At 36.4% G+C, this 14,444-nt stretch overlaps 3 protein-coding genes across 5 annotated transcripts; 2 read left to right on the top strand and 1 right to left on the bottom strand.

Moving 5' to 3' along the window:
- Positions 1-1,007: 1,007 nt before the first annotated feature.
- On the bottom strand, positions 1,008-5,877 carry LOC141839291 (glutamate--glyoxylate aminotransferase 2). 3 transcript variants are annotated; one of them, XM_074727007.1, is made up of 14 exons: positions 5,713-5,877; positions 5,389-5,508; positions 4,912-4,977; positions 4,550-4,667; positions 4,127-4,208; positions 3,950-4,037; positions 3,661-3,819; positions 3,201-3,374; positions 2,988-3,119; positions 2,330-2,395; positions 2,188-2,252; positions 1,849-1,940; positions 1,600-1,756; positions 1,008-1,398 (listed from the first exon to the last, which is right to left on the bottom strand). In XM_074727007.1, exons 2-14 carry the CDS (start codon positions 5,503-5,505, stop codon positions 1,269-1,271), a joined length of 1,446 nt encoding a protein of 481 aa, XP_074583108.1. In that variant the 5' UTR covers positions 5,506-5,508; positions 5,713-5,877; the 3' UTR covers positions 1,008-1,268. The 3 variants fall into 3 exon arrangements, with proteins under 3 accessions (XP_074583108.1, XP_074583109.1, XP_074583107.1); XM_074727008.1 differs by lacking the exon at positions 5,713-5,877 and adding an exon at positions 5,671-5,687; XM_074727006.1 differs by lacking the exon at positions 5,713-5,877 and having other exon boundaries at positions 5,389-5,514.
- Positions 5,878-7,886: 2,009 nt separating this feature from the next.
- LOC141839261 (uncharacterized) lies at positions 7,887-8,512 on the top strand. The gene has a single exon (XM_074726973.1). The coding sequence runs from the start codon at positions 7,976-7,978 to the stop codon at positions 8,288-8,290; it is 315 nt and encodes a 104-aa protein (XP_074583074.1). The 5' UTR covers positions 7,887-7,975; the 3' UTR covers positions 8,291-8,512.
- Positions 8,513-9,580: 1,068 nt separating this feature from the next.
- On the top strand, positions 9,581-14,292 carry LOC141839260 (purple acid phosphatase 18). Its single transcript, XM_074726972.1, has 5 exons — positions 9,581-9,758; positions 11,442-12,110; positions 13,337-13,525; positions 13,619-13,707; positions 13,790-14,292. Exons 1-5 carry the CDS (start codon positions 9,612-9,614, stop codon positions 13,998-14,000), a joined length of 1,305 nt encoding a protein of 434 aa, XP_074583073.1. The 5' UTR covers positions 9,581-9,611; the 3' UTR covers positions 14,001-14,292.
- Positions 14,293-14,444: the final 152 nt, after the last annotated feature.

Below are 14,444 nucleotides of genomic sequence, written 5' to 3'. Positions count from 1 at the left end.
GATCAATTATCTCATCATGCCTAGTCATGGAAAACCCAGTCAACTGAAATATTACTTCAATTCAAGCAAGATAAATGCAACAGAAAGAATATGAATTCTAATGAAAAGACAACTACTTCCAAATGCTTTCCATGAATCCATGCAAAAATGTTTCACCGGAAAAATATGAGACCTTTAGATGAATACTTCACCGGAAATTGGATAAGACAAAGAATAGGGAGAGAAGTAGGCCATTAACGCAGGAGGATAGAAACATGACGAAGAGGGGAAGGGGGGGGGGGGGGGGGGGGGGGGGGGGGGGGGGGGGGGGGGGGGGGGGAAGAGATGCGTTTGAGATCAAACCAATTCTAATCGATAAACAGGAAAGTGGAAAAAGGGAATGCGATTTGAGAGAGGAGAAGAGGCAAGTGCTGAGCTCGAGCTCTACAGACTTCATGGCAATGGGGATGCAGACAAGGAAGATACCGAACATGGCGATGGCGGTGTGGCGCTTCCAGTGCTTGGGGAGGTAATAGGGCGGGCCCGTCATGCTCCAAACCTTGATCCCGAAATCCTCCACTCCGGCATGGTGCCGGTGCCCTTCTCCGCCGCCTCCGCCCATGCCGATGGGTCTCTACGCCATTCGGGGCCAAAGTTGGGAACTGAACAAGAAATCACGTGGGAATCACGTGACTCGAGATGCTTCGGAAATTAACACGTCAAGTAACGATCAGACACGTGAGGGCCACGTGAGATGTCATGCATTAACTTATTTTCTTTGTAATTTTGTCCAAAATAGAAAGAGCTTTTCTGGGGCCCAAATATTCGATAGCATAGGAGTTGGGCAAGTTTCCCGATCAGCAAATCTATATATATATTCAAGAGATTTATTCCAACTTCTTTGGAGATCTGCCACTAGATTTGATTCGAGAGATTGAGTACATGATTGCTTTCATATTTTTGATATCTTTTATTCCCACTGCTCACATGTATACCATTCTTTGATATTACTTAAAGAGAATCATCCATCAGAAAACTAAACTAATTAAAGTCATTATTAGTAGAATAAGCAGTATTGTGCTATCTATTTCATTCACCTGATTCTTACTGAATCAGTAACATAAAAAGGATTTTCAGATGATAAATTTATCTTTACAAACAATTAGTCTTATTTAAACTTGAGAGCCACCAAATTTTGCAAAGCAGATAGCTTGATGAGAGACACAAGTATTCCTTTTCTTTCCCTTGAACTAGTAGAGTATCTTTAGGTGCCCAATTTCAAAAGCCTTTCACATTCTGGAGTAGCCTCTGTAATCTTCATATTGCTCCATGAACTCATCATTGAACTTCTTGAAACTGTTCATGATAGCAGGCATGTCTTCCTCAGCAGGCAAGATGGTTGTCCTTAGATGGAAAACCCTGTCGCGAAGGAAAATGTGCGTAAATTACAGGGAAACATTCAATTTTGTAAACAACTGAAACAACCTTTCGAGCAAATTTCGATGAAGTTTAAACAACACACGAACTTCTTTGGGATCAGTGATTCATAGTTCAACTTGGCTCTAGACAAGCTCGAGAAAACAATGGAATAAGCATAGAAGATGGTTTGATAATATATACCCTTCTTTTTGGCCGAAGCCTGAGCCTGGAACTGTGGAGATTCCTGTTGCTTCCAAGAGCTTGAGGCAATAGAAAACATCAGGAACCTTACCAGCCTTTCGAGCAGCTTCAATAGCTTTCGGAGGTAACCGTATTTGTGGAAAAGAATACATGGCTCCTAAATCATTCCTTCGGCATTAGCGGGCAATATCGTTCGTGCAAATTAAGGTGGTAAATACACACACGTTGAAAGAATTTGAGTAATAGTACCTTCTGTAAAGTTGCAAACGACATTTCTGCAACTATTAAACCCATCAGTCATTATATGGGCTCTTTTCCTCAGGGATTCGAGGATTGCCTTACTGGATGCACCATGATGAAAAACACTATTAGACACTACATTTGTACAGCCAATGTAACAGTAGGAATCCGTAATCAAAATTAGTTGTAGATAGTAGATAACACATTAAAAATTAAGTTTGGTTTTGATAAAAATTTCATAAGATATGAACAAGAGTTACGTGCATATGTACTGGAAGATGAATCAAGAATATCTTCGAACTAGAAGCGAGATGGTCTTGGAACCAATTGCTTTACAAATATTCATACCTTTCAGCAGCGAACTTCAGATAAGAGATATCTCCTGGTTTGGGGGGATTAACCATCAGGCCCAACTGAAAAAATAAAAGCAACATATGCAATAAGAGGGTGTGCTTTTATGGAACCAAGTCAAACATAAGCTTAAGCTTACAAAGATCTGGCCAGGAACATTTGGACTCAGCGATACCGATGCAACCTTGTAGATCTCTTCTACAGTCTGTCAAAGATTTCAGCATGTGAAACATTGTCCAGAATTTTACGTATTATGGAGCAAAATTAGCAGAAGAATCTGATACACAGACAAAGATGGAGAGCTTATGACTTTGTTAACTAAATGAGAAAAATAATTAACTCCTCGGAAACATGTAATGATAAATTCTGATTAAATACATATACCAACTTATCATAGAGCTGCATTGATAATGAGTTCCTACTTAGTTGCTGTATGAACTAAATGATCTATTTGATAAATTTTAAAATTCTGAATATATTATTCTTCTATGACATGCAAAAGCTGCCATATTGGAACTAAAGACTATCAGGTATTCATTTTTTTTTAATGAAAGCAGACCAAGAAATCATTGAAATGATTATGTAATTAATCATTTACTCAAGCTGGCAAGGCTTAGAAATCTGATTACATTTTTACACTCCAAGAACAATCTTGTGGTATTAATAAGCCAAACCTATTAAAAATTGAGATAGTAAGTTGTTCGTACGATTTCAAGAAGTAAATGGACAGTAGTTTCATGGATGTTTTAGTAAAACATTAAACAGTACAGATTAGCAACAAATGAGAGAGAATGTACCTTAGCAGGAAGGTTAGTCATTTCAAAGTATCCACCACGCTGACCACATTCTCCCCAGTATCCTTTTGACACTGTGTGGAAAGACACAAGTTGGACCTCTTTGCTAATTGGCGGGCCTATGTCTGCCAATATCTGGAAGTATTGAATTGTTTACAGATCCAAAAAGAACGCAGATTAACAAATGAACTCATGTAAACATGTTAAGATTCTTACTTTTTTTGCACTTATGAAGGGCCGCTCATCCTGATATATGTTTTGTTGATAAACTTCATCAGCAAGCAGGACCAAGTTTTCTTGATAACAAAATTTCAACAGTTCTCTTAGATTGGCTTCACTTAAGCATTGCCCAGTGGGGTTACCAGGATTTATAATAACCAAAGCTCGAACCTGTGTAGATAATAGGATAATGAAATACTATAGATAAGTGAAAAGGCATCACACATGAGATTACTATGCTAAAGATAGTATCAAAACTAGATGATAGCAATCTCAATTCAAACAAAAGTTAAACAGAAAGAATTGATCCTTGAAAGATGCCATTCTTAATGAAGTTAAGTAGTATATTAACCATCACTAATATCAAGAGTATGTTTATTTATGTCAAGAGTAAGTTAAGTTCTTGTGATCACTTAGAGATAAACTATGTAACTTTATGTAAATTCAATGCACTTACAGTAATTCCTTTTAATCGAGCTGCTGCAACTGATTGGCGGATATGATTAATGTCAAGCCCCCAGTTAGCCTCCTCTACTAAATAATATGGCACGAGAGACCCACCATACAAGGATATTGCAGCAGAGTACAGAGGGTATTGTGGAACTGGAACCAAAATCTACAAATACAGAATCGTTAAATCCTAATCTTATAGCAGAAAACTGCATAAGCAATTGCGTAGCTGAAAAATGTTTATTAAATTTCTATTTTGAAATTTTCTTGAGGAAGACATTGGATAAGAATCGTACACCATCCTTCTCATTTCTGATTAAAGTATTCAAGATCTGCATAACACCTTTACTGGCTCCATCTGTTAGATATATAAGCTCTGGATCACTGCAGAAGGGTACAGGGAGCTTTGCTAAACTTCATATATTATCTACTTTAGTTCGAATAGAATTAGTCATTAGGTTGTCATGTGTTACCTAGGATAACCATCACGCCTTTCAATGAACTCTGCAATTTCTTTCCTAATTCCAGGAAGTCCTCGAGAATCACTATATGCACCTGATTGCTCGAAAGAAAGTTGAGATTCTTATCAGAATGACTAAAGCAATATTTACTCATCAACATGAAAAAAATAACAAGGCCTGCAGATGATGTTTTGGGTTTGTTACATATAAAGATCCGACTAAAAACCAGAATATGACACAAACGTTATGAAAAGGCCAACACAAAATTTGCTTAGGTTGCAAATGCACAAACAAGTACAGCAAACATTTCTTTTCCAGATCACCATTAACAAGAGGAAGCAAGTTGCAAAGCAGTTTAGTTTGAGAAACAGATTGCATCAAAATGAAAAGGTTGAAGCAGACTGCGAGTTGAAAATTGTAGGAATATGTGAATACCTAAACCACCCGAAGTCAATGAAAGATAGTGTTTAGCTCTTGCAATGACATCTGCTGGGAATAAAAGCCCAACATTAGGGTCATCCAATAGAAATGGAGCTTGGCACAATGCTACCACCTGCAGAATAGTATAGCAAAAAAAAAAAAAAAAGGACACCATTAAAGAACAAAAGGAGAAATCTAATGGTAAATGTCTCATCATATCAGGGAACACAGAGAAGGAGAAATTGCTCAATGTATAAGGAATTTGTGACTTGTGAAGATAATCATTCTCACTGAGTTCCTCAAGTCAAGCAATAGAGAAGAATGATCAACACTTTGATACAACTAATTTTTAAGAAGAATGAAGAGACAATGAAAACCTGACGGGGGTATGTTAGTGGCTTCTGTCCGAGAGCATGAGGGTTTCCGACATTTGTGAAAATAATCTGCAAACAACAAAAAGATCTATTCTCATGAAAAGTAAGTCCAACTTTGTATCTTGTTTCTGAAGAATAAATTGCAAGGTGAGTACGGTATTATAACCTTAAATTTTAATCTCACAAGTGGCATCCCAACAAATTAACAATAACAAGAATCAAAGGCATACGTGCACTTCATATCTTGATAGAAGCAATAAAGCAAACATATACAATGCTAAATAACCCAGGAAGATATACTCAACCAGATAACAAAAAGAATTAAAAAAACAATCAAAGTCAGATCTTTCAGGAATCGAAATAAGAATCTCTTTCGACAAAATTTATTCTATTTAACTCAAATCACTCAGCGCGATTCATGAGTAGTTAATCATGTTGTGGCACAATCAAAGAAATTTGCGTATGAGAGAACATCACAACCTTCTTCCCCTCCTTCTGCAGCTCCGAAGCCCGCAGGTAAAGCTCCCCTCTGACGGCATATGCAACCTTTTTAACATTCTCATTCAGCGACTCGTAGTCCAGCGGCTTCGGCGACATCCTCTTCATAGACAAAACAAAGACTCGTCTCAGTTAGAACCCTAAGGAGCCATCATCAAACATTCGAAAACAAATCCTTCGACACGACTAGGCATCCGAACACTGAAAATCGATACTTCCCTCGATTCGAAACCCTAAAAAAATCCATCAAAATCCTTCCTTTACCCAAAGAATCACAAGTCATTCACATGCGATTGGATTATGCACCTGAATGATGGATGAGAGAGCACCTCAGGGGGCTGTTGGGGGCTGTTTTACGACCTAGGCTGGTGCGTCAGTGCTCAAGACAGCGTTCCAAGTCAATAATAAAGGGCAAAAAAGGGGGGGCTTTCCTATTAGGAAAAAAAAATTTACTTTTTTGTGGATCGTCCAACAGCGGATAACGTGGAAGACAGTGGCCTCTCCTTCCTTTATAATTAACTCCGTTCAGCAGTTGTCGTCACGTAATCGTGAGTGGATCATAAGTCTCAAGGAGAGAAAAGAGGAGGATAATGCGAGGAAATTGAAATAGAAGCAAGACCACAGATGGGATGGGATGGGATGGGATGAGATGAGAGAGGTTGCCAGCAGCCCAAATAGTGTGGCGGAGGATGGAAAGAGGGACAACTGGTGGAGAAGCTCGCGAAGGAGACTTGGAGAAGGTAGGGAAAGGGATCCAAAAGCACATCTATATGGCTATATCTTTGCTCAACTCCCTTTTCACGCAAGCATTGATTTCACTCGGATTACAACTTATTAATTGGAAACTCTATTTTACCTCCACTCAATCCAAACGACTACATGCATAAACTATGCCAACTAGTTTGAGATCAATATTCAGTAATGGCAAAGAACGTAGTGCGAGTAAGCTAAGCTCGTGCTAAATTAATCTTCGTCTTCTTCTCCAAATTCTCAAATTGCGTCTTGAAGAGGGAGTCCATGCACTGCCATTAATTCTTGGGGCATACTTATATCAGATGCTCTAATAGCGAAAAATATTGAATTATTGTTTCTAAAGTGTATCCAGAATTCGACAGTAACGCTATTGATATCAAGAACTCTACGACGAACTCAAGCGGCCGGTGGATCACATAAACAGAAAATACAGCAGTATCACTCGCTACATCTTGAAAGCTGAAAGATTAGTATCCTTGTCATGCCAACTAATCAGCCACGCATTTCTCATGCTTCGATCTGCTTTTCGATTTGGACAGAGATAATTAGCGAATGTAGGTTCCTGCTTCCTTCTGCAGCTATACACTTATCTACGTTACACATCTGAAAAACTATTTTATTGCAGAATGAATATATAAACTTGAATTGGCAAAGTCAAGTAATGACAAGAATCGCTGATTACGACCATTAGAAATTATATTAAAATCACAATAGAAATACAAGTTTCATTCAAAGAAATCTGATCTCCTTTCTCTTCTGGTTGCGAGTTCTCTTTTTTTTTTTTTCTTTTATTGTTTATGGAGATTTTTTTTCTTCTAATTAAAATAATGATTGGTTTTTTCTTTTTTTATCTTTGCTCCTAATTAAATTAACCAATCATGACATCGTCATTGAATCAGCTTTACGTGGCTTTATTTCTTTGTATTATTCTATGATCACGATATGCAAAAAGAAAAAGAAAAAAAATGATAATTATTGTTGTATATTTAAACCTGCAACTCTTTGTCATCTTTGCTGTCATTTTTGCGGCACGTTATAGCGTAATGCCGACACATAAATAATTAATTAAAAATATTAGGAGAAATATATAAATTAACGAAAAAGAATCACTGCTGTCTGTTTTGTAATTAGATTAAGTATATCTTATAGTTATTCGTCTAAACTGGGGATCTAATCAGTTAGCGAGTTTAGTTGACTTAGCGAGCAAGGAGAAGTAGTTGACAAACATAATAGATTACACGGATTCAGTCGTTCAAAGAAACAAGTCTAATTGTCTAAGTTAATCAAATGAATTATATAATTAAGACATATTAATATCGTAGGGATTATTCTTTATTTTTTTTATGTACACTATTCTTCTAATCTCGAAGAAGGATAACCATAGAAAGTATTCGAACAAACACGTGATATGAGAGGGCATAATCGTCCCGCCGACGGGATTCTCCACAAATCCCACGTGCGTACGCGCCGTGTTTTTTGTAATCCAACATCTAGATTCTTCTCGGCGCCGCGTTCACACCGTGTCGGTCTGCAGGCGCCGTCCCCACAGAGGCTGAACCCGCAGGTTCCGAGCAGATCTGGCACCCTTCGCCATCGGACACGGCGAGCTTCCAGCTAATCCTCGACGTCCGTTTCCTACGTCCCGAATACATTTGTCCTCTTCTCGTTTCGCTTCCGCCATCGCACTGCATTAATTCACATTCTCCCTGTTGCTATAAATGCACCCTGCCGCATTGTTCTTATCGCTTCAGAAAAGAAAAGAACAAACAAAGGGAAACAAATCCAAAAGAAATCACCAATTCTAATTAGACAAGAGATGGGCAACTGTATCGCCCTGCAGGAGCCGGTGACATGGGTCGACGACGAGGAGGACGACGGCTGGGGGCTTCAAAAGGAGGAGGCAGCATCAAAGAATGCTAAGAAGAAGCTCGAGGGATCGACGGAGGTCAGGATCAGGATCAGCAAGAAGGAGTTGGAGGAGCTGCTCCGCCAGGCGGACGCGCAGAGGTTGCCGCTGCGCCGGGTTCTCGCCGGCCTCGTCGGTGAGCCGGGGAGACTGGAAGAGCTGGAAAAGCATTGGAGGCCGAAGTTGCGCACCATACCGGAGGTCGCAGAGTTATCTTATCGCTGAAGATGATTATGCATGTAGAATGAGATTTAAGTTTTGTTCATCCATTTCTCCAGTTTTGATGTTGTGTAGATAGTAGATTAAGTGATGTAAGTCTATAAAATTCCCTTATTGGAAGTTTTGCTGTAAACACAAGGTATGAATCAGGAGAAGTGTTCAGTTTGTGATCTTCCTCTGAAGCACATAAAGGAATCTAATTGAGTGAGAAATGATTAGTTTCAACCAGAGTATCAGTGCCATAAAGAAAACCTTGACGACCATCTTTTGTTATTACATATTGACATTATAATATCTCCCTTAGTTCCATTAGCCCGTGCAAGAATCTTCTTTAGATTATCTAGATCTTATCATCAAATACTATCTTCATCATCCTCTTGGCCTTGAGACATAACTGCTGTCCCAGAGTTTGCTTAAAATTATGCAATCACTTCTTCAGCTTGCATATTAAGCCTTTTTCTCCCTCAATATGTCACAAGCTTCTCTAATTATTGTGTGTATATTTCATCCTGAGGAACAAAAAAAACTTCAATTCTGTATATTGAATTTCTGATAACAACCACACTGAACAGAATCTAAACGTCTTTGCCTTCTCTCAATTATTGATTGAGATATTTGCTCTGTTTTGGATACTTCAGTGCGGCTTCAAGTGACAGCTTCATAGTTACTGAACATAATTATTTTTCATCCATTTCCAGTGCTTATTCAGTTATTTACACACGCTACAAAGTTCGATCTAAAGTCGTTTTCAAAGGCATGATTGCTTCCATCATATCCAGCACCAAATTTCTTCAGATGGTTGGCATAATGAATCAATAGTTTATACCACTTGATGAATATTATCTTTTAGACTTCGACTCATATTAATTTAGCCTACTATTGTAGATTTTCAACCTTGCATCCTTTTCTCTGTGAGTGTTTCTGTGTGTAGGAGGTGGCTTGACTTTGTTGTTTGTGTGCCAATCTTCCATGCTTCTTGGGATTCTCTGAGTTGACTTTTCTGATGATCTCTGGAATTCAATTGACTTTTTCATGATGTGATTCATCAACAATTTATACGATACATGTAAAATTAAATCCCGAAGTGATAATATTCATCATGAATCTTAGGGATGTTTATTTATCTGTTTCTGTTGGACTACATAGATATGCTGAATCTTGCATGTGGAGATTTTTTTATTTTTTTATATTTAATCGTGTTGAAGATAAAATATTTTAATTAAAAAATATATAGGAGATCTTTTTAAAAATGGTTAATTGTTGGAGTTTTTTGGAAAATGATCCTATTGAAGATCCGGGACGACGGAGACCAGAAGTGGACTGGCAGATGGAGTTTATTGGGGCGACGATTCTTCTCGTTTTCTTGTGTCCGTCGGCGATCGGAGGCCGGAGCGGTGAGGACTATGTCCGGCCGCTGCCCCGCGAAACCCTAAGCCTTCCGTGGAGGCCTGTGCGCTCCTCCGATCCGCAACAGGTGATTGTAGGACTGATTTGTTCTGCTTCAGATTATTCTCTCTTTTTCGGAGGAGCTTTAGTTTATTGCCTTTAGCTTTCCTGAACTCCTGCTGCACTTCGTCTTTAGCTTCATTTCCTTGAGAGGATTTTTAATTGATGGCTAAAGTTTGCCACTTCTTTTCACTTGTATTATTGATGTTCGTTTGCGCAAGGTGAATATTGAATGATCGAAATGGGCTTTGTTTCTAGGGCTTTTAGATTACACTTTTGATATTTTAACTGATGTAGAGAAAGGCCTTTTGTTAAGCAATGTCCAAGTAAAATTGGTACATGCATTGCTAGGGTTTGGAATGCTAGGATTCAGCGGCAAATAGATACAATAAATTTTAAAAAGTAAAATAAAAGGCTCCCTTTTCTCCAGGGACACGTAGTAATCAATAATTTTCAATCCATACTTTGAAGGCCTGCATGTTTAGTTCAGAGTTTCAATAGAGGAATTTCCTTTCTTTGATCTAGAGTATAGCAAATGTAGACTAAATCTTTTTGGTTTGATTTCATCCTACTCGGCTTAATTTTAGTCACAGAAAATTTGTACTTGGATAAATGTTCTAAAAATTGCTGTGTGGGAGGATATCATTGTTCCCTGCACAACTACACCAACAAGGACATGTTAAACTCCAACTACTTGGGCCAATTATTTTTACTTGTAGGATTCTCTTCTTTATCCATATTAACTATTATCTTATTTCTTACTTCTCATATATTTAATTTTATAGGCTCAAGTTAAAACCTTCAATTTGTAAAATTTCTTACATAATCTGAGCTTGAAACACACCAAGGTAGTTTATTCTGAATATGAGTGATAATAAAAAGCTCATCTAGTTGTAATCTGAAAAAAGATAAGTGCACTAGAAACTAAATTATTATAGATGTCCTTTTATCATATTGATGTAATTTTTTAAAATTCCTTTCTTTTCCAAAACCCTTCAAATAAAAACTATCTTGAAATTCTGCTTCTTTGTTCTATATTTTACATTTTGGTTGTTCACCCAACTTGTTGGACTGTGTGTTATTATTCATAAAAGGATGGATCTTCTGTCTATACCAATTTTTTCTTATTGCAAACCAGAATGTAATAATGGTAACTCATAAGGCCTAGCAAAAGAAATTTCAACTTCTTTCATGTGCTAGACTGGGCTCTCCTATAGATTATTTTTAGTAAGGTTTAAAATCAAATTTGTATTTTGAAATTTTATTATTTCTTCTCTTATTCTCCTCTCAATTATTCTTTCCCAAAGTTCTAAAGTATTTCTTCTTAACTTAATTTTTCTATTATTAGAATTGTATTGTGTGCTATCATTATTAAATTGCTGCTATTTTTTTTTCATCCATTCATATCACATTTTTAATTGTAAAACTTGTGTAATATTTTTACTAAACAAATTAAATTTTGAGCTCCTAAACTTTCCAAACTTCAATAGGAATATCATACTAACATACATTTTGCCTGCCTTTATTTTTTTCAATCTTTCTTTAATCTCATTTGCTCTAATACTATGAACAATTCAATAACGCTTAAAAATATCATATTTTTTAGTCTCTAAAATTATATTTTTCAGGATATTTCATTATAAAAATCTATAATTTTTTCTTCTCTCCTTGATTAATTTTTTTGACCAGTAAAAATCTTTTACCTTTGTAGGTTCATATCTCTTTGGCAGGGATGAATCACATGCGAATAACATGGATCACTGATAACAAATCTTCTCCATCTATAGTCAAGTATGGAACGTCACCAGGAGAGTACACTTCCTCATCTCAAGGGGAGAGTACATCATACAAATATTTATTTTATAATTCAGGGAAGATTCATCATGTTGTTATTGGGCCCCTTGAGAGTAACACGACTTACTTCTACCAATGTGGGGAACAAGGTCCAGAGTTCCAGCTTAAGACCCCACCTGCCGAGTTTCCCATAACGTTTGCGGTTGTTGGTGACCTTGGTCAAACAGGCTGGACAAAATCAACTCTAGATCACATAAGTCAATGCAAATATGATCTGCATCTTCTTCCTGGGGATCTCTCCTATGCCGACTACCAGCAGCATTTGTGGGATTCTTTTGGAACATTGGTGCAGCCACTTGCTAGTACTAGACCATGGATGGTGACTGAAGGAAACCATGAGAAGGAGAGTATTTTGTTTTTTGAATCGAGATTTCAAGCATATAACGCAAGGTGGAAGATGCCATATCAAGAGAGTGGTTCAACATCCAATCTGTATTACTCATTTGAGGTGGCAGGGGCTCACATTATCATGCTTGGTTCTTACACAGATTATGATGAGAATTCAGAACAATATGCTTGGTTAAAGGTCAGTCAGTGTTTAGTTTTATTGTCACTCAAGTTTTCACTCCGAACACTTAATACTTCACTCATCCATAGTAATAATTAGCAATTCTTTTTTAGTAGTTTTTCACTGTGTTAATATGAACTATTAAAATAGGATCATCAATTGAAGAATGCATTACAAATTTTATAAATACCATACAATTAAAAAGTTAAACTGATGAAAATAAATATTAACACTAAATTTTAAATCAATTTAATTTTTCAATATTTTTACAATTAACCAATATCTAATAATTTCTTGATGGAATTTCAATGGTTGAAATTTAATTTTAAAAATACTTTTTTGTAATTTTCTTTAGAGTTTTTATATTGATTAAAAATATTAAATTTTATCAAATTAAGATAAAATAATTGTTATTTAGTTCTTTGTATATCATCAATAATTTTAGCTTTCTGTTTCAGAAATAATCAATAATTTTGATTTAAAATCACTTCAACGTGTTAATATTTTTCCTACAATAATATTGAAATTATATATCTAAATCTATAAAATTTTAAAATTAATTCATCACATTAATATTTAAAAAGTTACTATTTTGGAAAACTTAACTAACTTTCAAATTTTATAATTTTAAATATGTAAATAATTTATATTGTATCTTTTTTAAAAATAATAATGTTTTGTGTTAATTTTATTGTTTATTATATGGAAATCAATACTTATTCAATTTTCAATATGTGAATGGAATTAGTGAGCAGAAATTTAGGAAGGATTTCATTCACAGCAACATGGAACATGACTTCATGAAATCCATGAGGTTTTGCGTGCTTTAATAATATTGCATAGTAGCTTTGCCTGTATAATATTAATTATACCTGCATGCATAGTAACTACTTCACAATGTGTTTTTATAATTGACTTGGATATTTTGGATTTCAGAGTCCTTTTGCAGCCTGCAAATTCATCTTCTTAATTGTAGTTATTGATATTGGAAATGACTTTTTGAACTAATCTATGGGTTTTTTTTTCTATTTAAATCTCATTATAGGATGTACAGATTGAAATATTTCAGCCCAGTTATCATGCATAATTAGTATGCTTCTGAAGAGCAAACATGTTTAAATCTTTTGTTATCTGAACTTGTACTTTGATCTTGAATGTTTGACTTCGCTGTTTGTCGGTTTGCATTACCTTTCTAAACCTATTATGTTGTCCAGCAGCCCAAGAGTTTTGTTTGGTTTTTGCAGGCTGATCTTGCCAAGGTAGACAGGGAAAAGACACCGTGGCTACTAGTTCTATTACATGCACCATGGTATAACAGCAACTGGGCGCATCAAGGCGAAGGAGAAGCCATGATGGCTTCCATGGAGTCGTTGCTTTATTCTGCTGGGGTAGACATATTTATCGCAGGCCATGTGCATGCTTACGAGAGAATGGTAAACTGTAGCTCTAGGCATTGTGTAATTTCTATGATATTTATATGACATAATGGCATTCTTTGCTCAATCCACATGTATGCATTATACTAGACGCGGGTCTTTAATGGAAGAGTAGATCCTTGCGGACCTGTGCACATAACCATTGGAGATGGGGGTAACAGGGAAGGTTTAGCTCAAAGGTACACTTGTTAATTGCTTGATACGTTACCTTGTGACTGATCAATCATATCCATATTTATTTACTTGGATCCAAACTTGCAGATTTTTTAACCCAAAGCCAGAATGGTCAGTTTTCAGGGAAGCAAGCTTTGGTCACGGGGAACTGAAGATTGTGAACTCAACTCATGCATTTTGGAGTTGGCACCGAAATGACGATGATGAATTAGTTAACTCAGATGAGTTTTGGATCACTTCATTATCCACTTCAGGATGCATTGTCAGGAAGCGCTGGAAAATTCTGATGTCTCCTTGAATTGTTCAAATGTGAGAGCTGTTGGTTTGGAAGTGTTGGTGTAGATAAGAAATCAAATCACAGTAAACTAATGTGTCCAAAGGTTGTTATGCTCGAAAGCGTTGCTTAGTCAATGGGTGGTGTCATGATCGTCTCTTCGTGCGATGTGCATTAAGGTTTCAGAACTATTCAAGACACCACCAGTATTTCGTCACTGTAACTTGATAGATGATTCACCGTATAAACGGATACGCTGTATTTTTTGTTTGATTATGTGATTAACACAAGCGTCGTGGTTTTGGTTAATAGTAAATAGATCATGTTAATAGAAAAGGTTTTAAATGAAATTCATATGGATTTGAATCTTAATATATGTTGCATATATATATACCATATATTTATTATATTAACACTTTCCTTTTGATTTAACACACATATTCATTTTAATATAAATACTTATTATTG

The sequence above is a fragment of the Curcuma longa genome, chromosome 11, assembly GCF_044706935.1.
Source record: "Curcuma longa cultivar G26 ecotype Majalengka, Jawa Barat chromosome 11, ITB_CL_G26_1.1, whole genome shotgun sequence".
In the NCBI taxonomy this organism is placed as follows: Eukaryota; Viridiplantae; Streptophyta; class Magnoliopsida; order Zingiberales; family Zingiberaceae; genus Curcuma; species Curcuma longa.
Note: the sequence above shows the minus strand (reverse complement) of the source record. Positions and strands in the feature narration are given on the sequence as shown.